At 45.0% G+C, this 24,573-nt stretch overlaps 1 protein-coding gene across 1 annotated transcript in view; it reads right to left on the bottom strand.

Annotated features, from left to right (window-relative positions):
- The window catches only part of PAPPA (pappalysin 1), a 180,471-nt gene that overhangs the window by 124,379 nt on the left and 31,519 nt on the right, over positions 1 to 24,573 (bottom strand). Inside the window, exon 3 of the mRNA XM_032130945.1 lies at positions 4,198 to 4,343. Within this exon, the coding sequence (XP_031986836.1) occupies positions 4,198 to 4,343 (146 nt within the window). The remainder of the gene's footprint in view (positions 1 to 4,197; positions 4,344 to 24,573) is intronic.

Below are 24,573 nucleotides of genomic sequence, written 5' to 3' on the forward strand. Positions count from 1 at the left end.
ACACAGATATGAAGAACAGAAGATTCTCCTCCCCTTTCATCAGCTTTTATGAGATTGTCATCAACCCCACTTCAGGCTCTTTCCCTTCAATCTGAGTCACTGTAATCCCTTCAGCCTTTCCTTGGAGTTCCTTTTCCTAGACCTCCCTGACTGTGGTTCTGCTTTGATTTTCCCCATTGCCTCACGTTTTCCTCCAAGAACACTGTCCAAAACACAAAATTCAGCACTTCAGTTGAAACTGTGTCAGTGCTGAAGGGAGAGGAAGGAGCACTTTGGATGTCCTGAAGGGACACACACACAAATAGCAGGAGAGAAAAGATCTTCCCTCCGAGCAGGGGCACATGAGGCAATATGCAGAGGGTGGAGAGGAGTCCCATGGACATGTACAAATACACAGAGAGTACTAAGAAAAAAGAATAGAAAATTTAAATACGTACACAAAAGAGTGAATAAAACCAACCACGCTGCAGCATCTTGTCTATTACGCCACACGTAGCATCTGCACCTCCTTTTCCCAGCACGGAACTGTTCCTTATTCCAGTTCTTCACATTCCCAATTAATTATATACAGACCTACCAGTATGCAGCTCCACAATAAACCCATGATTCCTCTGTCTCCCTGTCGTGGTTTGACACTGGCCCAGTGCCAGGCACCCAGGAGAGCCGCTCGCTCACCCTCCCCTGCCACAGCTGGGCAGAGGAGGGAAAAGGAAAAAAAAAAAAATTAACCAACACTTCATGAGTGAGATAAGGACCGGGAGAAACACTTCAAGGGCAAAACAGGCTCAACTTAAGTTGCTAAGTGAATTTATTACTAATAGAATCAGAAGAGGATAATGAGAAGTAAAATAAGCCCTTAGAACACCTTTCCCCCCCAGCGCAGGGGAAAGGGCACAGGGGTTTGGTCAGCTCATCACCGGGATTTCCTTCCGCTGCTCCTGTGAGGCCGTGGGGTCCCTCCCACAGGAGACAGCTCTCTGTGAACTTCCCTGGCGTGGGTCCCCTCTCAGGAGCAGCAGCCACACCGCCCCTGCTGCAGCGTGAGCCCCTCCCACGGGCACACAGCCCCCCAAAACTGCTGCGCCGGGGGTCACTCTGCCACGGGGTGCAGCGCTCCAAGGCCAGGCTGCTCCAGCCTGGGAGCAGGGCCCTCTCTGCACCGGGACTCCCACTGGATCACAGCCTCCTGCAGGCATCCACCCGCTCTGATGTGGGGCTCCTCCATGGGCTGCAGGTGGATCTCTGAATCCTCCATGGATCCCCAGGGGCTGCGGGTGGATCTCTGCATCCCCCGCGGATCCCCAGGGGCTGCGGGTGGATCTCTGCATCCCCCGTGGATCCCCAGGGGCTGCGGGTGGATCTCTGCATCCCCCGCGGATCCCCAGGGGCTGCGGGTGGATCTCTGCATCCCCCAGGGATCCCCAGGGGCTGCAGGGGCACAGCTGCTTCACCATGGTCTCACCACGGCCTGCAGAGGAATCTCGGCTCCGGTGCCTGGATCACCTCCTGCCCCTCCTTCTCCACTGCCCTTGGTGTCTCCATGTTGTTTCCCTCACATGTTCTCACCTTCTCCTCTTCTCTGACTAGAATCCCAAAATCTTGTGACTTTGTTTTGATTTCCTTCTTAAATCTGTTATCACAGAGGCGTTACCAACCTCTGTCATTGGCCCAGTTTTGACCAGCGGCATGTCCATCCTCAAAGCCATCAGCCACTGGCTCTGCCAGACAAGGTGGAAGCTTCCAGCAGCTTCCTCACAGGAGCAACCTTTGTGGCCCCCCTGCTACCTAAAACCAGGCTGTGCCAAACCACTACACTCACCATCTTACAATACAAGCTCTGATTCCTCTCGTGCTTGGTCTCTACCCAGGTGGAGCCATTTACACCCAAAGAGTACCCTAACATGTTTTTGGGGATTCTCTATCCTAAAAATAACTCCAGAGTTTGTTTCCCAGTGGCAGGAATATTGGTAAAATTCCATAGCAGGATGTGCCTTCAATAGAGGCTGCTTAAATTGTTCTGGCATTGCAGAACCCTGAGGCAGCTGGAGAGGGAGATTTTATTTTTGCCTTTGTTGAAAATTTATATTTTTTATAGCTGTCAAGAATCTAAATCAATTGCAGTTTTACAGAAAAGATAAACTCCCTCACCCAGACAATCTCTATCCCAGCCTTTAGATCTGCACCACAGGACATATTTCATATTTTTTATTAAGTACATATTGGATTTATAGAAGAGAGTAAAAAAGATTAAAGATGAATTCTTATAAACCAAGCACAGGTCTGGGAGGGCTATTATGACAGGAAATTATGAGCATTATTTATTTATTTTTTACTTTTTTTTTTCTATGGCAAGTCAAATTTAATCTGTTGTCCAATGTCTATTTTTTTCCTGTGAGATCTTTTTATGGTCAATGAACTCTCTCATTGCTCTGTAGGAGCGGAATTTAAATTGTTTTGCTCAGGCATGATGCTGACAATTAGCTTAACGAAGTGACAGAAGAACTCATCAGGGCTTTGGGAGAGCCCCAGCCCTCTTGCAGAAGGTTCTTCTCGGCGCTCTGGAGCTCTCCCCTTGTTGTCTGCTCCCTCCCATGGCAACACGAAGGGAAGCTGTGAAAGTCCTCATTTACGGAGGGAGCAGCTATATTGCAGCCATATCTTGGGCAGTGACTCTGGGGCTAATGTTTCACAGAACCACAGCATGTTCTGGGTTGGAAGGGACACAGAGGAATCACTGAGTCCAACTCTGCAGTGAATGGCCCATACAGGGATCAAACCCACAACCCTCAATCCACACTGATTGTCATCCCAAAGTGATAGAAATCCCATCACTGTGGGTGCTGCTCAAGGCTGGGGTTAAGATCTGTCTTTGTTTTTGCCAGATGTTGCCTTGGGGAATGGTCACTGGTGGGCATTTACAGAACCTTCTGGTTTGTGTGCTCCCAATAGGAGCCCACAGAGATGGGGCTGCGGACAAGCCAGAGTGGAAGTGGCTTCAGCTCCAGCTGAGCTCAGCAGGAGTGTCAGTGTATCAGTGCTGCTCCTTGGGAAGGGAAGTTTGCTCACACATCTTCCAGAGCAGCTGCAGAGCTGGGTGTTGTAATAAAACATTCACTAAACTGAAGGAAGGCAGCCAGTTTCAACACAGGTGACCATAAAAACATGGTAACATCTCATTTTTGGGGTATTTTTCACCATGGAAAAGCCCTCCTGACTGATGGCTATGGCTCAACTTCTGTTGCATGTTTTAGGACAATAAACGCTCCTTGTTCTCCTCATTTAGGTTTATGTTCCCCATATCTTTTTTTATTTAGCTCAACATGGGGTTGGGTAATATAAAAACTAGCTGAAACAATCTGTCACAAAGATTTAGCTTGGATGAAACTGGGCTTCACTTCCAGCCTAGGAAGGTCTGGATGAGCTGGAGAAATGTCTGGAAAACCAATGAGAACCCCTGCTCAGAGGAGATGACCAGACCAGGTTGGCAGCTCGAGGGAGGTTTGTGAAGTTATAAGAAGCTCATATTGACTCAGTCAGTGCCTTCTGAACCTTTTGAGGCTCCTCTGACATTTTGCAGGGAACACAGGTCCAGTGGCACTGCAGGTGGCAGTGAGTCATTTGGGAGGCTGCAGAGCTTTGTCTGGATCCCTGGGTTCCAGCAGCAACCTGGTTATGAAACACACCAGGCAATCTGCAGGGCAGTGAACTCTTTCCAGTTCCACTCAAATGAACATTAGAAATACAATCCCTCAGCAGTTTTCTCTTTTGCACATTGGTAGAGAAAAATAGCAGCAGATTTTAGCTTCAGTCTGTGAGTTAATTGAATACTTGATAATGAACTAAGGATCAGATCTTAGGCTAAGGTTAAAGATTCACCTCTGCCTCATCCCCACACCTATCCCCCAATCTTCTGCAAACTGCTCCCATGGAGTGAATGCCCTGTAAAGTAGCTTCACTGAAAAGGTGAAATACTTTCGGCTTGACATCATCTACAAATACCATAATATGCTTTGGGTTTATAACCTAATATTTTCCTGGTTGTGAGCCAGTATCTGGGAATCGTGAAATACCTTTTTTCCCCTGACTATATATTAGAGGAATGATAAGAAATCAGAACAGAGCTTAATGCATATTTGTCTTTCCTTCTTAGTGCCTCAAAAGAATGCTTTGCAAAGAAGAAACATCTTTATCACTCACCTAGATGCATCAAGGCTTCTTTGTCCCAGGGCCAAGTTGCCACTCCAGCCAGCTCTTCCTCAGAGGAATTGGCAAAGAAGATGTTGAGGTGCGTGGATCCATCCAGTTTGAGTATGTTCTTAAGTTCATTGACATCTAAGTATGCTCTGTAGAAAAAGAAAAGCATTTTTTTCCTAAAGGTGACACAAAAGCAACAAAACCCTGAAGAAGTGCTGCAATCCAGGCAAAGGTCTTATAATATCCTGCATTTCAATCACCTGAAATGTTTTAATAACCCACTCCCAAACTTTGATTACTTTGCATTGACGTAGTGAATCTCATCTAAAACTTCAGGCCATTGATTAACTAAGGCCACAAAATCCAAGGTAAATACATAAAGCTGTCCACATTCTCAAGGTAAGCATAGGAATCTATTTATTATGAACGTAATTAACCAAGTATTATGGTCAGTAAATCTTTTTACACCAGCAGTTAGCTTGCACATTTCCTCTAAGCTGTTCGCTGTTGTTACCTCTAATTTTCCTTCACAATAACGAGTTTCACATCCTCAGGCTGGCGCCACAACTAACACCAGCTCACAGGGTCACTCCTGTAGCACCAGTGGCAGCCACTTGTGCTGAGACCATGTGGCCTAACCCTGACATGCCACAGCTGGTTGGGAATTGCTGTTTCCAACAGGCACAGTTGTGCCAAGAGGTTTCCTTGGCAGAAACGAGCTCTCTGCAGGAGTGGTACCATACCATGACATAAATTCCTAAGGCTCCTTAGGTCCTCCCAGGGTGAGAAGCATTTCCCTAAGCTTTTGGGATGTCTGGAAATTACACAGCAATCTGTTTGCAGGCAAGCTAAGCCAATCCCTTAAGCTTGATGGCTGTTGGAGGTACTTTTTACTCCTTTGAAGGAGTAGATTTTCTAATACTGAAATACAGGAGCTGCTTGGCAGTGCACTTACCATGGTGCCACACTGCTTGCACTGCTCTAACTCACAGTAAAGCTGGAGAAAACAAAATGTAAGATTAAAGCCATTGGTTCTGTGTTTCCGGCTCACACTGGCTTTTGATATGAAGTGTTTTGAGAAGAGAAAAGCTAGGAGAGGAATATGTTGTAGTATCTTCACTTGACAGGTGGAGACCCCAGAGACAGTGATCACCCAGAGCCAAGCACGGTTCGAAGGCTGTAAGGAAAGGACACCACGATGGTCTTGAGCAGGTGGATTCCTGCTCCCTGGAGTCCCTCCTTGTGTGTGGGTGTGGGTGTGGGTAAGGCTCACGTAGCTCTCCCAAACCACACACTCCCACAAGCTCTGAGAAGGGTTCCCTGCACACTTTGCAAGGCTTTTGCTCCCAGAAGGGTGAAGAAAAAATAGGGGAGTTGGCTCAGCACCAAGATCTTTTTGTCCTTCCCTGGAGGACTCCCAAATGGAAAACACATTCATATTTCCACAATAGCTTCCCCTGCCACTTGCTGAAGTCATTGCCTCCAAAATAGATCATGGCTGGGTGTCCCCAGGCCCTGGCTGAGTCATGGACGAAGATGTGCTCTTTGGGGACACCAGTGGAAGGGGATGTTTCCATTCCATACAGTGTTTATCTTCTGATCAAATGGGGATGACATCCTGAAGGACAGGTCAGTACTGTGACCCTTTACACATTTCTCATCTCTCCAGTGTTCCCAACACATCCATGGAAAACACACAGACTTAGCTCCTCAAAAAAAACCCTTAGCTCCTCAAGCTTGTCCTGCCTGCATCTGCACAATGCTCTGAGGCTCTGCACAATCTACTCCCAGGGTGTTCTTTGTGCCTTAGAAAGCATCTTTTCCAAGCATGGGCTCCTTCTTAGACACATCCCCGAGCAATAGTTTGAAATTACATGTGAGAACTGATGTGCATTTCCAAATGCCAGTGTGAGAGCACTGGGGGAATATGTGACACGGGGTGTGACCATGGGGAGGGGACAGTGTGTGCCTGCACCTATGGCAGCATCACTGACAGTGAGCAAAAGTGCAAGAGAGAATGTGGGAGTGATGTGATGCTCCGTATGAGAGAGGGGGGCAGAAACAGAAGCACTGAGTCTGATTAGAACAATGTTTATGTGCTTGTATCACAGCGGGAAGGAAGGTCCTGCTGCCTGGACAGAGGCGGCGGCTGTTGACTCTGGATGCAGATGCTTTATGCACATGCAAACCCCTCTAGGAGTAACTATAATCCAGCTTCCCTCCTGAGATTACCATTTTTATCCTTCCTCTTCTCTTATGGTTTCAAATAATCTAAACTAATATTTCTTTATTCTCAGCTGTCTCTTTGCTTATCGTTTACACAATCCAATCCCTGTTTATCTCCTCAGCGCACGGCCAGAGTTGCTCTTTCTCTTCCATACAGCACATGTGCTCCAACATCCAGGGCTACATGGATTATTACTGCAGAAAACATCCAGAGCAGACAGCATTTAACTAACTGGCCAGTGATGGCAATGCTTCACTGAGATTGGATTCATGCCTTATGTAAATCCATCCTACTAAGTCCTTTTGACTTGAGTTTATGGTATTTCTCTGACCACTTTTCTCTGCTAGCCAGGGGAAGGCTGTGAGTGAGCAGAACGTATTTAGTGGTGGAAGAACAGAATGTCAAGAGGATTTTTAGCAAAGGATCTGCCCGGGTGTAGGTGTGAGTAGATCATGCTTGGAAGGCAGTAAATGCAAACTCCTTCATGGAAGCAGCCAGCAAACCCCAGCACGTAAACATGCCCGAGCCCTGAGCTCAGGCAGCGCCCTGGGAAGTGTGTGAGCGTGTGCCTGTGTGAGCGTGCAGGAGCAGAGGTGTGAGTGTGGCAGTGAGGGCTTGGACACTGCACACACGTGAGGCAGCCAAGAGAATGTGAGGAACCAGCGTGTGCGTGTGTAAGAGATAAAAACACAAGCTGGAATTCCATCCTCTCCTTCCTCCCCATGTTTCTAATAACCTCTCATCCCTATCCATCATCGCCACATTCCTACACTCAAGGAGGCATAAATTAACTACTTTTGCAGTTCATGTCCAACTCTGTAGCCGCAGGCAGCAGACCCAACAGTTACCAGGTCAAAATAGCTTTCAGTTATTGCCTTGGACTAGGCTGACTCCCCCCTGCTTCGTTATCAGCCCAGACTATCTGACCCAGTGCAATCCACGAGCACTGCTTACACTCCTCAAGGTTATGTGGGTCCCCTGATAGAGGACATTATGTCTGTCACATGGGCTCGTGCCAAAGAGAGCCAAAGAGCCCAGCCTTTCCAGCACTGCCAAACTTGCATTTCAAAGACGTGAGTGCAGTCTTGGAAAGGGATCAAAGCCTTTCCAACTGTCATTAGAATATTTCCTTTATGCATCTCTCTGTGAGTGCCAGCAACATATTTCATAAAATTCATTGGCTCGAGATGGTACCTCCAATATAAACCTGAATGGGGGAACTGTCAGGGCAAGTCTATGTGGAAAACAAAACAAAACCCAAAGCACAACAAAACACGTGTAATTCCTGTAATGGAAAAAACATACGATGCTGTGAGCGTGCCTTGCTGGAGAAAGACTAATGAGCCTATTAGTGCATCATAAAAGGTCTCCTTTGCTGGAATCTGTTTTAGACATAGAAATTCTATGGGCTGTTTAAGGCCATTTGGGACACCAAATCGTATCAGGCAATGCTCACATTCCCACCCAGATCTTTTCATCGACTTATTTGTTCAATGCACAGTTTTTGTTTGCTTTTTGCCTCCGCTGCAGTGTAAAAAGCCCTCTGAAACTGCTCTCTGCAGCAGAGCAGCCTCATCCAGTGAGCCCCAGCCCTCAGTCAGGGATATGGATCCCGTGCAAAGCTCCAGTTTCGGTCTAATGGAGTTTTTAGCTCACACAGCAGTGTCTCTCGGCGGCCCTACCCATCACACAGCCCACCCTATCAGTCACCCAGCCATTATCCCCGTGCCTGTCTCATCTGTCAAACCCGTTTCCTGTCCATTTGGGCTGTGACTCGTCCCCAGGCGATGAGGTGAAGCCCTTGGCCACCAGCCCCACCTGCCTGTGGGAGCCACTGTGACGAGCTCCCTTTGCTGGACGTCAGCTCCACATCCAAACCCAGCCACAAACCTCTGTTCTGAACCACAAACACATTTGGCAATTGCTCTTAAACTCAGCTGATATCAGGTTTAATCATATTAAATCTGATTTTGGTGACTAGGGTTGAGCAGTTTTGTTGGGGGTTGGCAACTTTTCCTCCTTTTTTTGTGCCAGGTCAGAGAGGGGCTTCCCCAGGTTTCCCTGATGTGGCTGGGCTGCAGCCTCTTGCACTCCTGGTTGTTTTTGCAAGGAACACAGAGTCTTCCAGCCCTTATTGTTAGAAAATGTTTCCTACTGTTTGCTCCCAGTTATTCTTTATTTGACTTTGTTTTGGTTTTGTTTTTTTCCTTCAAAGACAAGTGTCGCTTTACAGCAAGAAAACAAACAGGGTACTCAGGGGATTATTTGCAAGACCCTACCCAAACACAGAGTAGGAACCTTGCTATCTACTCACTATGGAGTATGGTCTGCAACTGCCTGGTGAGTTTGTTAGGAACAGAAGGCACTGCATTTCATCCTTAAAAGAAACCCAACCGACAACAACAAAAACCAACAGCACCTCCTGAATTGGGAAGTCAGCCTCAAAATATCTCCATTTTCAATACTGACATGCAGTGTGCTATCCTTTACCTACTGGCTTCAGCACACAGCAGGACAGAGTAAATCTGCTGGAATCACAGGGACCCAGTGAATCACTCTTCTTCCCAAGACTCCTTGTGTCCACTCTCAGAACTGTCAGCCCAGCCTAAACCACAGTGCATGGTTTAAACAAAGAGAAAGCTTTTTTTTTTTTTTGGACAACCCTGGAAGGGTCTCCATCAGCCTGTGATAGATCCAGGTGTGATTCCCAACACGGTGCGGCTGACAAGGTCTCGGTGGTGTTCCCTGTGTCCCTCCAGGTCTCATCCTGGCCCCAGGATTCAGTGGAGCAGCAAGGAGCACAGCAGTCAGTTTGTGGACAGGCACCCACCAAGTGTGTGTCCTGGTTGTCCAACCCACACAGAGAGCCCAAGGCTTCAGGGTGCAGTGTCCACCGAGAGATTCTCAGTATCTGCAGTGAAAGTGAACAGCAAGAACAGTTTTGAGATAAAGGATGTTCTTCCTGAAGATAATGGCAAGAGCCACGACTGCAACAGCACTGAAAGCTGACCTTGAAATGGGGCCATTTGGCAGATGTGCACAGCTGTAATTTATTTTTTCCCCTTGTGATTTCTCAGTCCTGGGTGGTTAGACAGCTAACTCTGCTTTTGGAGAGGCAGTGTTGATGCCCGTGTGAGAGCTGCCTTTTGCCCTCTGTTGTACAGTCACAGAAAAATGAGTGTGGAAGGGATGTCCAGAGACCACAGCTGCCAGCCCTTCACCCCAGAGCTGGGGCATCTTTCTGTGTCACCGAGCAAATTTTTATTTAGCTCACTTAAAACCACACGACAGGGACTCTGTCACTGTCCCAGTAACCTGCAGCCCTTGTTTCAATTCCTTTATGGTCACAAAGTTTTTTCTAAAGGTCTACCTGAATCTTTTCTGCTCTATTAGATGACTGTTTGTGCCATTCCCCACTGACAGGGAGATTTGATTCCCTTCTTCTTTGCCAAACCTGTTACTTGTTTGAGAGCCTATTATATCTCCTGTACACCATTTCATTTTTAGGCTAAAACCACCTTGTTTCCTCAGCCTTTCTCACTGCTTTAAGACCTCTGCTTGTTTCTGACGCTCTTATCTACACTCTCCACATTTCTCCCAAAGGCAGGTCATCAAAAAGGGACACGGCCCTCAAGCTGAGAGTTTATCAGTGCCGTGTAACTGCTACGTTTGTCCTGTCTGTCACCTCCAACCTGATGCAAAGACACAGTAGAGATTTCAGACCTGCAAATATTTCTAACTCCTTTTTTTTTTTTAAAGCCTGAAGTGCTACAGGTCTATAAAAAAGACCTGTATAAAAAAAGACAATCTACAAACGCTCTTTAGCAATGGATGTGCAATAAAATTTGTGTCTGACCTGATGTTAAAGATTTGCCTTTGCTGGCAAATTCAATTTTGCTCCTCATTTCAGACGGATTGCCATAAATCATGTGCAGCAGGAAGCGTGCCTCATCTACACTGAGTTTAGTGTTAATTTAAGACACTGGCGTAAGTGTAGTAAAAGTCATGATAATTTATTGATAAAGGTATAAATCTTTCAGTGATTGGGACAGAGCCTGAAACAGAGCAGAACCAGAATACTACAAGTGAGAGGCTTCAGGTCCCGGTTTAGATCCAGATCACTGCCTGTGTTCACACCGAAATCCAAGTGTGGAACTGTAATTCCAGCCACATCCAACCCAGGCAGCCGCTAGGTCATGTCCACAGGCATAAATTGCAAGCAGTGTCAGCACATGCAGGCTTGGCAGCTCTAAAAGAATTTCAGTTTATCAAATGTCTTCTACAGGCCCCAAATCTGATCTCCCGTTACAAGAGAGGAGAGATGTTTTGGCAAAAAAATATAATAACGATAAGGATCCAAGAAAAGCCACTTAGGATAATTGTTCAAATATAAATCCAGCTCCTTGGATAGGTTTGTAGCCCCTGCTGAACTCTGTGTTGCTCTCTGTGACACTGTTTATGCGTTCAGGTGAGCCTGTTAAAGCTGGACCAGGGGTTTTTACATCACTGACAGGTTTTACAGTTAAGACCAACCCCTAAGCAGAAAATAATGCAAAATAAAAGCCCACGTGGCTATAAAGCTCTGGGTGTTCATTGATCCCAGGTTTCCCTTTTCCAAAATGAATTCATTCTACCATTAGGATAGTGACTCAGGCTTTACTCACCCAATTAAAAAAATATGTAAAAAAAATTATAGAAAGAAAAGAAGAACTTTACTGTAAAAAATATGGGAATTCTTTGGGTCTGGGTTTTCTTTATCCTGCAACAGAGACTGAGAGCACCTCCTTGCTTGAAAGTAGAGAATTTTTACAATTGTCAAGTTACCAATTTCATTAAATTTGCTTTGAAACCCAGGCTTTCCAGCAGGACAGTCCTGGAAATACACAAATTTCTACTGTAACAATAAATCTGAGGACTGAGAGGAAAAACCACCCGAAACATATAGGAAATTATTTGCTATTAAGTTCTAAAATCAGTATTATCATCTTAGAACCCTAAGGGCACTTCCCTGCTCAGCCCTCTCTGACCTTCTCATAAAAGACTTCCAATAAATGGTACAGCTTTATTTCATGCAATCACTTAACTCCTGGATGCTGTAAATGCAGTATCTACTTAACAGGCTGAACCACAGCAACAGGTTGGAATAAATTTGATGCCTGGACTACTCCAGACTTTGTGCTGGGTCCTCTCTTGGTTTGTTCTTGGTTTGCACTCTGAGCCAACCTCTGCTCTCCCTGGGCTGCACACAAATATCAGCACTGACTGTGATGTATTTGCTCCAGTGTAAATCTAGAGTTAGAGCAAATTTTGATTCTCAAAGTGCAGTTTCAGGTTCAAATCCAAAATCTCAAAGGAAACCTCAGTTGAAACGACCAACTTTTGCCCAATTTCTGGCCAAGGCAACTTGCTTTTTAAAGGAGGGAGGTGGGTTTCCTCAGATCTCCGCACGGATTCTCTCAAAAGTTTGTAAATCCTTGCCAAATCCTTCACAAACCTGGGCTCAGATTCAGAAGTACAGTGAAAACAGATTTTTTTTCTCTTTTTTTTTTTTCCCCCGGCACTTTTGCTGCTGGTTCTGGCCAGGATAAGAAAGAGCAGAGGCTCAGGGAAAAAGATGATACAAAATTTTTCAAATGTCAAACATGTTCTGTCTGAGCTCTGGGCAAAAATTTGGGGTGGCTGTTCATGTACACAACATTATTTGCTCCTTCTCTCTCTTCATCCTTCCAGACTTTACTACCCAGTTCTTGGAGCCCACCTTTAGATAACCTTTATGTAGGTTTAGAAAGAGGTGCAGTGCTACAGACCATAAATATCTGATCACTGAGCCCTCTGCTTTTGCAGGGTCTACGTCCAAGAGTGGAGCAACTTTGGAGTTCCCTCTAGCAGCAAGAACTGAAAAGCCCCATTTCCTTGCATGACCATAAAAAATTATTAAGCTACACAGAACTCCATAATATACTACAGAAAATAACCAAGTGCACAGAACTAGGAAAAGATATGCTGGCTGGATAACTTGCAGGGAGAAAAAAAAAAGAAAACAAAGGGAAAGCCTTGGCAGAGAGAATTGTGATCTTACTGTGCAGTTAACTTCTGAGACAGTGAGTAGGATTAAAGGACGGAACATTTCATTTAAAACAGCAAAGCATTATGAAGCATATATGCACATTTCACAGGCCTTTGAAATCAGCAACACTGGCAGGTTTATTTGTTTTGATTGTCTCTTTCTCTTTCTTTTACTGCTTCGGGATTTTTTCCTCTTCTTTTCAAGACTAGAGCCAAATGACCCATGAGAAATGTACTGTAATTTGCCTCTTATCTATCCCTCATCTCCATCTGATATTCCCTCTGCCCTGGTTACCCTGATGTTTTTCCAGACTCTTCAGCCTGAACCACTGTAACAAGGAGAAAAGTCAAACCATAAAGAGAGAAGTGGCATAAGGATATTTTCAGGAACCTATTCTGTTAAAACAGATTTCCTTTGCCACTTCATGGAAACCTCTTCTGGCTGCAGCCAACCTCATTCATGTACACGGGAGAATTTGAACCCGTAGAGGAAGGTGTATAAATTTTATTTTAACTATCAGTTGTACTGCTTGGCACTTGCCCACTGCTTCCCCTCTGGGCCTCAGAAAGCTTCCTAAACATGGAGAGAGAAATTCCATTCTGGTCAAAGCCCTGACACCAGCCCTGCACTGCTCCAAACCCCGTTCACCCGCTGAAGTGATGCTGAAGCAGGACAAAACCCCTTGCACTGGGCCTCCCCTCAAGAAATTTTACTGTGAGTGAAGAAGTCATGAAATAGGCGAACAGAATATTTTTCCTTGTCTTCTGAATGGGAAAACTGACAGCAAGGATTAGCTCCTCTATCCCTTGAGCCTGCATTCTCTGATAATACGGATCATCTTTCTTTTAAATAAGTGGTGTCCTGTGTTGCAGATCCTTGAAGTTTTCTGCTGGTGGCCACTAATCATATTTTACAAGCCTTCGCTCATATTTTACAATCTTTGGCTTGTATTTTACAATCTCCAAAAAAGTCCTGAAGGCCTGGTGCTCCACAGATGGAACATCAGTGCTCCCTACAAAAAGCTGGTCCTTCCTGAATTCCTCCATTTCACCATTCCTGAAGACAAGGAAGTACATTCACTTCATAAACAGATATTCTGGTGGAACCAGGCTCTGCTTTCAATGAGGGAATATTTATTTGGCATTTACCAATCTCTCACCCCAAAGCTTTCAAGAACAACTGACAGATACAGGCACAACAACACTGCAAAACAGCTCAAGTAAGGGACATTTTGGTTTCAGTCACCAGGGCAAACCTGATTTTTTAATGAAAACACCAGAGATCAGGAATGCTGCCTGTGATAACCCCCTTGAACAGGGGCAAGAGTTAGAGCCTCTGTAAGTTAGCGATCAAGAGGAAAATTGTGATTTAAGATGGAATTTTCTTTAATTATGAGACTAACTCAGAGCAATTACTATATTAAATTTTTCTAAAAATTTCTAATACTAGCACTCAACTCCAGCCTTTCTTCCTCATCTCCATCCTGGGTCAGGTTTGAGGTCACTTTTGCACCCTGCCCAAACATCTGCCTGGCTGGTGGGACCCGTGGGAGTCACAGTTGGAGTGTCTTTGGTTTGGCACTTCTGGAACACTGGGAAACACTTTGTGTCCCCTCTGTAGAGTCCAGGAAAGCATGGGATTGCCCCATGGACACAGCCCTGTCCTGGGCTCCAGCTCCCTGGGCCCTCTGCCCTTGCAGTAGCAGCCTTTTGTGGGTGGGATGGGTCAGGATCCTGGGTGGGCTCAGTGGGTCTCCTGTGTGGGAGTATTTGGGATTTTTAGGAAGCAGCACACAGGTCAGGGTGGGGAGCACTGTGGCCATGGGGTGCTCGCAGTGCAGTTACTGCTCCTGCAGAAGGGGACACGTGGCACTGTCCCTGCCAGTGCTGCTGGCACTTTAAGGGGCTGGTCCTTCTTCAGCATCTTCCCTAATTAACACACAGCAAAAAGTGCAGGGTGGAAAAAGAACAAGATCAAATTCTTCACTGCTTTCATCTCACTTTTTGACACTAATCCTCCCTGCACATAAACCCCGTGCCACAAAGGGAGATATATGTTGAGATTGGAATGAAGAGCGACTTGGAATCAGGCCGACATCAACAAAAAAAATAAAATAAAATCGCATAAAATCACAGAGGACCTAGCATGTTTATTGCAGATCCTTCTGGAGTTGATGGGCCAAAATAACCACTCCAAATATGCAGCTTGCAAAACATCCCTTTTGCTTTGGAGATGCCGCTTCTTTTCTGTTTTTGTTTTTACAACTCATGGACTTTCAAATCTCCTTTCTTAACTTCCTGGAGGGGTTGTGCATGAAGCTGGTCCTGTTGCAGTGGGAAGATCATCAATGGTTAGGATAATCCCAGTCTTCCTCTTTTCTGAGAAAGAAATGAAAATCTGATTCAAATGAGATGGGTCAAAATTTCCTCTTTTTTCATCTTATGCAGAAAAGTGTAGGAGACACCCAAGCGAGATCACAAAGAACACAGTCAGGTGATGGAGACTTCAGTTCAAGGAAACCAACTGTCCTGGTAACAGAAGCCTCACATTTTCAAAGTTCGTGAGATTCTTTTTCTCCCTGCCACAACAAAGGAATGATATTTCTCTCTAGTTGGTTTCTAGGGAGTTTTTTCAGGGAATATTGATGGATCATAACAATAAATCTTTATCTTCAGCTGCAAAGCCTTGAACACACTTTTTAAGGAAAAAAAAATTGTATAGTCAGATGCAAAGGACTACTAAATATTATGAGGGTTAACAAAAGCTGGTTACTCTTGTTCTTTCCCAGCCATGACGAGAGTACGAGGAAACAGAAAATGTCAGTCGCTGAAATAGAAATTTTACATGAGAACATTTAGCTTTGAAGTTCCCAGAATTCACAGTCAATTGCCAGGTGATCTGGCAGAAACAACAACACACCTGCAGTGAAAATAGTTCAGAGTTGCAAAAAGAAAATATTGTGGACACTGTATTTCCTAAAGCCAACTGTTTTTTTTTTTTAATTTCTACTCTTGCTCTCTAGGAAAACAGAAAGAAATGAATAAAAGAGCAGGAGAGAGATGTAGTAGATCATACATTTGTCAAGGAGCCTGTTGGGAAGCAAAATGTGCCAACAGTGTCTGTAACAGACACCACAGACATAATGAACTCCTTGACATTGAATTCCTGCCCCTCATTTCTCTCTGCTGAGCCCAAGACAATCTTTCCTGCAGAAAAGATGGAAATGTGCCTTTTTCAAACACTCAAGAACTTTCAGAATTCCTGGTTTTCAAACCTGTGCAGGACCTGCAGCTCCTGCACAGATCCCCGTTGTACATTTGTGCTTCCCAGAGTGGACGGTTCCTGAACTGGAGGATGTAGCCAGCAGAAAATCAGCAGTGGGCAGCAGACACAGCCAGTGCCCAGGTTATGAGCTGGATGGAAGGACGTTTGGATTTCCTCACATATGGATCTGCTAACGTGTGTACCAGAAAACAGGCACTATCAGCCCAAAACATAAGGCTGATTGTAAGCGTTCCCTGGGGGACACATTTCCCAAGACCCTACTAAATTGGACTGGCAGCTTATGAAACGCACAGCTCTGATCCAGCATGTAACTGTAAACTATAGGAAATCATACCCATATATTTGGCCTTCAGACACGAGTGCAGAAATTGCCTGTTTTGGCACCACAAGCCTGTGGATCCACTTGAATCAAACCCAGACCTCTCGCAGAGGGCTGTGAGAATGCAAAGATCTGTTCCCCATTGTCAAATGATAGCACAGGAGGGGGAAAACTCTAATTTTCCTTCATGGCAAATTTCTTGACCAACTTTTGCCCTGAGCATGACTGCTATGGACAGGCCATGCAGTTTAATTTCCCCATAAATCTGCACTCTCTGTCACTGTATTTACTCATCTCAACCACGCATCAGCTTTTGCTCTGGTTTGCTCCTGTAATTTATTGGTGATGTGTCACAAACCACTTATACAGCACTTAAGATCTCGATGGCTACAAAACCAACTCTGCAAAGGATCCAGCAAAAACTGCAGGTTGTCATTTTTGTCCCCATACACAGATCCTGCATTGCACAAACCCATATTTATAAAAGCCTTTGTTAGCATGTCTTGCAGCTCCCTGTCAAAGGCAGAGGGGGGTGGTTATGAATTCCCTCACTTCTACAACTCTGTGCCAGCTCAAGCACTTTGGAAAAGCTGACATCTTGCCTTATTCAGTTGTTGGGGAAGAGAAGGCATCCTGGAAGCACTCTTGGACTATCTCCTCATGATGGTTTTATAGATCAAAAACTGGAAATGCTTCAGGTATTGTTCCCAGGAGGATATAAAAAGAACTTCGTGTCTGATCAAGATGAGAATAGTTAAAGGTTTGAGCTGGAATTAAGACAAAATCAGAGTCAATTAAGCTGGAAAAGACCTCTGAGATCATCAAGTCCAACCTATGACCCAACGCCACCTTGCCAACTACACCATGGCCCTAAATTCCACCTTCAGTCTTCCCTTAAACACCTCCAGGCGTGGTGACTCCACCACCTCCCTGGGCAGCTCATTCCAGTGTCTAATCACCCTTTATAAATAGGACATTTTATAGCACAAACACGAGAATAAATCTACCCCCAGAAGTAAATCTGTCAGGAGAATTCTGAGTGTATGAGGAGGGAGCCAGGAACTTCCAGCCCTTTTCTGAATCAAATTGGATGCAGGGAGAGAAATCAAAAAGCACAGATTTCTCCAGGCAAACTGGGAGAAACACTCTGATGTGTCTGACGGAAGCATTTTACTCTGTGTTTGGAAGTTTATCATGACCGATCAATTCTGGAGGAATTAGTGAGTGTGTTCTGGGTTTTGGCACTGACACAGTCGTGGTAAAAATGCTGGAGGCAAAAGGGAAGTGATTTTCATAATGCTGTGAAGTGTTGCCATCAATCCTTACCCAGAACATTTCTCCTGCTTACTCCAGTGCAGTGCTGTTCTGTAGGAGCTTTCCTCTGAGCTATCGCCCTTTGTCTCAGGAAGGCTCCAAATCTCATTTGTGCTCTGGATGGGGAGATCCAAGCCAAAGACCAAGGTCTTTGGGACTTCAAACTTTCTGTGGACTTCAAAGAGCTTGGGATATGCAGCTTTGTCCAGGCAGAAAGCATAACATCCATTTGGAACAACGTTATGCACTTAAAAATAGGAAATGTTGAATGATTCTTAAGATACACAGTGTGATGGGGAAGCCTGATGCGAACTGTGAATGAGTTTAGATTCCTGTTTTCAGGCTCTAAACTTGGTGTTCTAAATCCTAGTGGAAGGATCTACCTTATCCCAGCAATTATAAAGACTTTAAGATTTAACTCTCTCAATCATGTCTGTACCTGCAGTGAACAGAGGGCAGGAACCGTTCCCTAAGGAACTGAGCAACAACTACAAATAGCCAATGCTCATCCTCAGCTCTCAGTGCAGCAGCAGTGACACCTCACATTTTGGGAAGAATCAGCATGAAGGCAAAATAAAACCCCTTAACCAGAAATGCCAAGCCCGAACATATTCAGGTGTTTTGAATAATATAAGTTTATGCAATTATGACTATTTCTCAGGCATGCCTGTGTTTGCCTCCAGATCCATTTTCTGGGATTGAGGACAGGAATAGAGCATCATCAAGCTTGTGGAAAACAGGAGATCACAGAAAAATGTTGTTTTGTAATTGTTCTCAGCCAGTTGTGCAAACCTAAGCAGTTCAGATAATTTGGAAATATTTCCATTCTCTCTCACACTCACGTGAACCAAACTAAGCTCTGCCTTTTCTGATGTCTACCCACATTCTCTAAATGAGTGTAGCACATTTCTCTATTTACTTGAAATTTTTCACCAGTTAATCTCTCCCTGTCTCTTTTTCAATTAAAAAACCCAGATCAAGTAATTAAGGAAACACAAAGCAACTTAGAGCAAAGCTTTTCAAAGTGTAAAGGGGATTTTGATACCCACACTCTCCCGACAGCCAGTGGATCTTTTCTTGGCCTGGGAATATAACTCCCCATCGTGCCTTTGGAAGGTGCACAAAAAATGTGCAGATGATTACAGTGATGAGTCTATTAATTGATATCATCTGGGTTTTATGACATTTAATCAATGTCTGAGTTCTGACTTGAAAAGCAACTTTAATTGCCTCACTCCTTTCTGCTCAATGCTCCCAAACTTGTCGTCTTCGATACACGAATATAATTTGTGAGTCTGACAAGGCCACCGGTCTCATTACATTGTATCATGGAAATTAGAAATGAGTCAATAAACAGAGAGGCAAACTCCTGATCAGCTCCTTCCATCCACACAAGGTGGAATTCTTCACATTTTAACCCTAAGCCCACGACTGATCAAAATGAAATGTCTTCAGGGTCAGGAATGCCTCCACTTCCTTTTAGTATTTAATCACATCTCGGAAAAGCTGGTATTTCATGTCTATGTGTCTTATCTTCATCCTTTGTACACTTTGTGCTGTTTAATGCTGAAGAAGTAATTCAGCAGCATGTTTCATGTGATGGGGCAGATCTTTAGTGGAGGAGAAATGCTGGCATGGCCCAAGTAATAGATTAAATCCCCTTCTTGGCATATTCATTTTTACTTCGTCTTCCAGCATAGTTTCAACATGGAATTTTCCTGACATAAATCCCACAGGTTTCCCTCTTCCCCTCCACACTACGCTGTGTAGCTCTGTGTTTTGGTAAATCTCATCTATTAATAGTTGCCCTCTGTGGCTATAAAAAAATACCTCAGTAGTCAAAAGCCAGCCCTTGCTAGGGAGCAGCTGTGGATGCCTGAACACACACAGGACCCAGCATCACACAGCAAAGCCCTTTCTTGGCTCTGTGTCAGAGCAAACCGATTAAATATGGCCATGGAAAGCTAATGGAAAAGGAGCCCCTTCCCTGCAAGAGGGAGAGAGAGGCTGGCTCCAGCACTAGGCTGGAGAACATCAGGGTATTTCCATTTTCTCACTGACATTTTCTTTTTCCTTTTTTAACTCAGCAAACCCCCTCCCGTGTCTTCCTCGCTTCACCCTTCTGCCAAGTCCCAATAAAATACTGCACTTAAAGAAATAGGACAAAGACGTCATCGCAGCGAGTAGCAAAGGTCGCAGGGTAAATTTTAAGGTCTAGTCTACCTTTTTTTTGTTTGATTGATTTAACTGATTAAAGCATTTCTGCTCTTCCTGTGCTTTCAGCAGCATCCTGGGTAACTCAGGGGAAATTCAAACCAAGCAGCTGTGATCTGTATTACAAAGTCGAGGCTGGAAATACAACACAAGGATGTTGATGGGGCCATACTGGAGAGGGTGAAAGGAGAGGAATCTCCTCTCCTGGTGAAGTGACAAAGTGCTTTTATGTGTTGGAAAGAGAAATAGCTTAGCAAAGGATACAGGGAATTGCTCCTCCTCTGTGGTGCTGCAGGGCACCAGTCCCAGCGTGGAATGGCCCGTGGGTGACAAAGGACTCCCTGTCACAGGAATTGTCCCTGGACTTCAACTTGAATTTTCATTTGCATCAACTAAAGTTCTTGAAAATCCTCAAGAACTGCTGAGTTTCAGGGTTACCCATGCAAAATGTACAATGCCACAGCCATCACGAGGATGAGTAGGGAAAGGAAGGGAAGGGGAGCCAGGCTGGGGCTCTCCACACTCCCAGCACACCTGGCCTGGGCAGAAGGAACTCACAAGCTCAATGCCACATAACTTCAGCACTTTTCCAGTTTCCCTGTAGACATCTCGCTAGGATAAATTCTCCTTGCAAAGCTGATGGGAGTGACTTGAACCAAGAGATTCCTGAGCTGGGAGAACTGACTGCCACAGCTTCTCGCTGAAGTCCTCAATTTATTGACACAACAAGGTTATAGCACGAGAAGCAAATTTATTCTGTATTATCTACTGGCAATGTAGCTCCAAAGATGCATTTTGAGACAGCAGAAAGAATTTTATTCTCCAAAGCCTTGTAACTCAAGCCTGCTGAAGCTTCCCTCACACAAATCAGTGATGACACATCTTTTCAACATCTAGGGCCAAAATTATTTTTAAAAGCATTGCAGGTAATTGCCACTGCTCTCATTCCAAACCACTGCTGTTTCCACTCTTTTACCATCACTGATGTAACCCAAGTGTCAACAGCAAACATGGGCTGCTTCTGCAGTGACTGAATTAATGGAAATAGTGCATTTCACAACAAGCAGCTCACCCCTATCAATGACCATGGTCAGACCTTTAACTGCAATTTAGAGGAGATGTTCTGTGTTTCCAAGGTTTCTTATATACTACTCAAACATCTGGGTACCTTCTAAAATAATTGGTCTGCAGGGTGAGGATTTTATTGATCTTTTTCACTGGGGTGGATTGGTCACAAGAGTCTTTAAAACAACGGTAGAAAAAAAATTGCTGAAGCTGGTTCTCCTGAAGAATTTCAGAAAGATCAAATTAGGCCAAACCCTCTAATTTTGGTTTCAGTGGGGTCCCTTTTTAGTAGGGGTCCTTCAAGTAGGGTCCCTCCTTTAAAAGAGAAAGGAAATTAAAAATGAAAAACAGCACTGGGGAAAAGTTAAGCGTGTACTTCAAACTCACACATGCCAGGAAATTTAGAGTTAAAGGTGAAACTCCACCCTAAAGAGTTCCATACTGGAGATATTTCGGTGAACAAACGTAACGTGTTCTGAAATACAAAGACCCAGTAGGGTGCACTAGGTATGGAGTTTCAGCCTTCACTCCAAATTTCCTGACTTTTTGGAGGTTTATTAGAGTTTCATACCCCAAGCATTTAAGTACTCCAAGAAGTTTCCTCAGCGCAGCTCACCCTGATCCTTTTGGAAGCTGAGAGCGAGCTCTCTGATGGTGTAGCCACCCATCCATTATTAATGAACCTGAAAACAACTTCTTGCAAATTTATGGTAATTTGGAGTGCTGAAATTACATGCAAACTAGGTAGTTTCAGTTGAGTTACTCTGAGAAACTTCAAAATTGCAAATCTACTCCGAACCAAACAGAAGGACAGGATTTCATTGACCCCAGCAGAGCACGTGCTCCTAATCTTTCTCCACAGTATGTGGGTCCTGGAACTCTGCACCAGCCAGGGCTACGATGGAGCAATCACGGAATTGCTTCTGACAGCAGTGGTTTGTATTCCTGGTCTAAACACTCTGCCGCGTTGTGGGGTGGGGATAGATCCATCCTACTTCTCAATGGATCTGGCTCTAAGGGAGGAAACATGACTGTGGCTATCAGCATCACGCTTTTTTACAGCACAGCAGCTACGAACACGTTGCAAATATTGAAGTGGCTCCTGCATATCTCAGTAGCCCTGACAGGTCTGTTTGAGGCTCTGCATCACTGCATCTCCCCAGAGCTCTACAGAAATTATGATCCGAATCTCTCTGTAGCCCCTCCATCCTTCTAGAACCACCCACAAAGAAAGTTTTGGGAGTATATGATGACTCCAGTGGGTGTCTTGATGGGCATCTAATGGAGAAGACATCACATGTAGCGTGCAATTGATCACCAGTCACTCTGCACAAGCGTGTCTTAGTGGTGGGCAGGTACAAAAGTGATGGGACAGCTCCACACTGTCCTGATCCTGGGGTGTTTGGGGGATAATTAATTCAGTTAAGGGAAGATAAACCAAGACATCCACTCAGTTTCCCCAGCCCCCTGCAAAAACAGCCCAACTGGAGTACTGTTTGCCCAATCCAGCAATCCACGAGAGAGGCAAAGTCAAATGCACCCTGTTCACGGGTGCTGTAAATGGAACATGGTGGAGGTGGCTGCTCTGTATTTCCCCAAGGGGCAGCTCTTGCTTGCAAGAATTGGACCTAAATCCCTGTCAGAAAAGAAGCCTGAGGGATAGGATGGGAATGGCAAATGTAAGTGTTGAAGCTGGTTAAGCTTGCCACAGTGAGCATCTTTTTCAGTGTGAAAGCAGCATCCTCCTGAATTTACACAGGAGGTTCAGCCACTGTTAATTAAAAACACAAAGGTCACCCCACAACCACAGCTGAAGAGAGGTTGTACACAAATGGCTGTGGGAGAAAACCAGGGGGATTAATGCAAGGCCCTACAGCACTTGAGAAAGGCCTGTTGGACATGATCAAACTGTGGGTCTGTGTGAGAGAGGTACAATTTTAATTGATCAGCAAAGAGAACAAACCAGCTCATATGCATGGCCACATTGCAGACTGAGGGACAGGATGAGCTCCACCTCCTTTGCTTAACCAGAGGCTGGTAAGGTGTTGCTGGAAAGCATCCATGGGGAAGCTGGTCCTAGAGGATGTGGTGCTGCCCAGCAGCAAGGGGAAAATTCAATCCCTGTCAAATCTGCAGACTCTGCACTTGCAAATCTTCCACGTGAGGTTTCAGAGATGAATGGGTCTGCATCAGCACTGGGGGCATAATAATACTTTAATCTGTTGTCTCCCACAAGGATCCTTAATGATCTCTGTTAGTTTACTCCATAGATTTTATAGGCCCCCTTCATCCCAACCGTCCTGCAGTTTGACCAGACAGTGATCTTTTTCCTTAATGGATAACATCCATGAAAGGAACCATGAGTTCTATGAGTCTTGGGGAAAAAATGTCTCTTGAAAAAAGCTGTTGGAAAAGTTGACTGTGGGTCAAGCTAAATTGAGCAAACTCCTACTGTTTCTAGGGTGTGCAATCGTATAGAAATAGTTTCTTTAGCACTGAAGTCCTGTCTGTATCAGAATTCAATACTAGACTTATAAATGTCAGTTGCTAGCATGGGAACAGATGCAACTCCTCCCCACTGATTAACATCCCTGACATCTGGAACAGAGGACAGAATAAACAGAGAGAACAGAGGATTTCCTGTTGGGACTCAGCTTTTGGGTGACAACTACCAAGATACAGCAGCTCCGTCCTCGACAGCGTTACTCTTCTCCTTCTAAACAGCCCTGGAGCTGCTAATTAAAGAACTGGACACTTAACACTGAATCCCTAGACAAAACCTCGTGTATTTGCTATATGTCTGTCTGATACCTGTGTGAATGCAGGAATCCTTGATGTCAAGAGCTGCACAATGGTCTCTTCAAGGCAGGGGATTAAGTTCTCAAGCTCCCGGAACTGAAGAGCTTTGATGAATTTCTTCTGTTCTTTTTAGTGTTTAGGATTAAGTGGAAATTAGTCCTTTATTAGGAATCAAGGAGTGTTTCTTACAACTCTAGGTCCTGGAAAAGGGCATTCAGTGTGCCTCCCTCCTCCAGGGTAAGCTGACCATATTTTTCATGTATGCCTCATGAAGAGATTTCCAGCAGAAGAGAAGGAAAAGAGGTTGATCTGATACTCCATGGAAGAGCCCTGAAGCGCACCTCAGTCACCTGTCTGAGGCTGCTCTGGGCTATGCATTAGCCACCACCTCCTCCTCCTCCTCCTGATGCTACTGCTTTGGCCCACAAGCCACAGCCCAGTGTGCTCATACACAGCTCTGTCACACCCACTGCTGCTCAAAACCACTATGGAAATTCCTACAACTGTGTCAGACATGTATTTTGAGTTTAATTTATGTATGCCTGGAATGTGCCAGTGCCCTTAATCCTGAGCGAGACGATGTGACATGGTCTGAACAGAGCCAAACTGTGCAATACAAGTGCTGGAAAAGGACACACAAGAGGGTGGCATCAGCAGGGCACTGGGCTCCAGCTCTCAGAGAGGGTTGGAACTGGATGATCTTTAAGGTTCCTTCCAACCCAAATCGTTCTCTGACTCTATGACTCTATGGTTTGGTGCCAACATGAGTTTGCTGCAAAAGGACCAGAGCTTGTACAGCTCATCCTGCCCCTCATTTAGGCAGAAATGAATGGCTGTGGCAGCCTTTGGGGCACATGTGGATGTTGAGAAAGTCTATCACCAGGTCAGCTATTCTGGGGGGATTTCCAGCATGTATTTGGGAGGCCATATGGATCAACGGAGTTTGAAGAGACTCCAATACTTTTACTGCTTCAGGAATTTCATCAGCGTTTTCCTAAGAAGGCACTGAGGGGAATGCTTCCTTATCTGTCCATGAAATCCTGTGGTGAAGCCTGATGTGCAAGCCCAATGTTACATAAGAGGAACATC

The sequence above is a fragment of the Corvus moneduloides genome, chromosome 21, assembly GCF_009650955.1.
Source record: "Corvus moneduloides isolate bCorMon1 chromosome 21, bCorMon1.pri, whole genome shotgun sequence".
In the NCBI taxonomy this organism is placed as follows: Eukaryota; Metazoa; Chordata; class Aves; order Passeriformes; family Corvidae; genus Corvus; species Corvus moneduloides.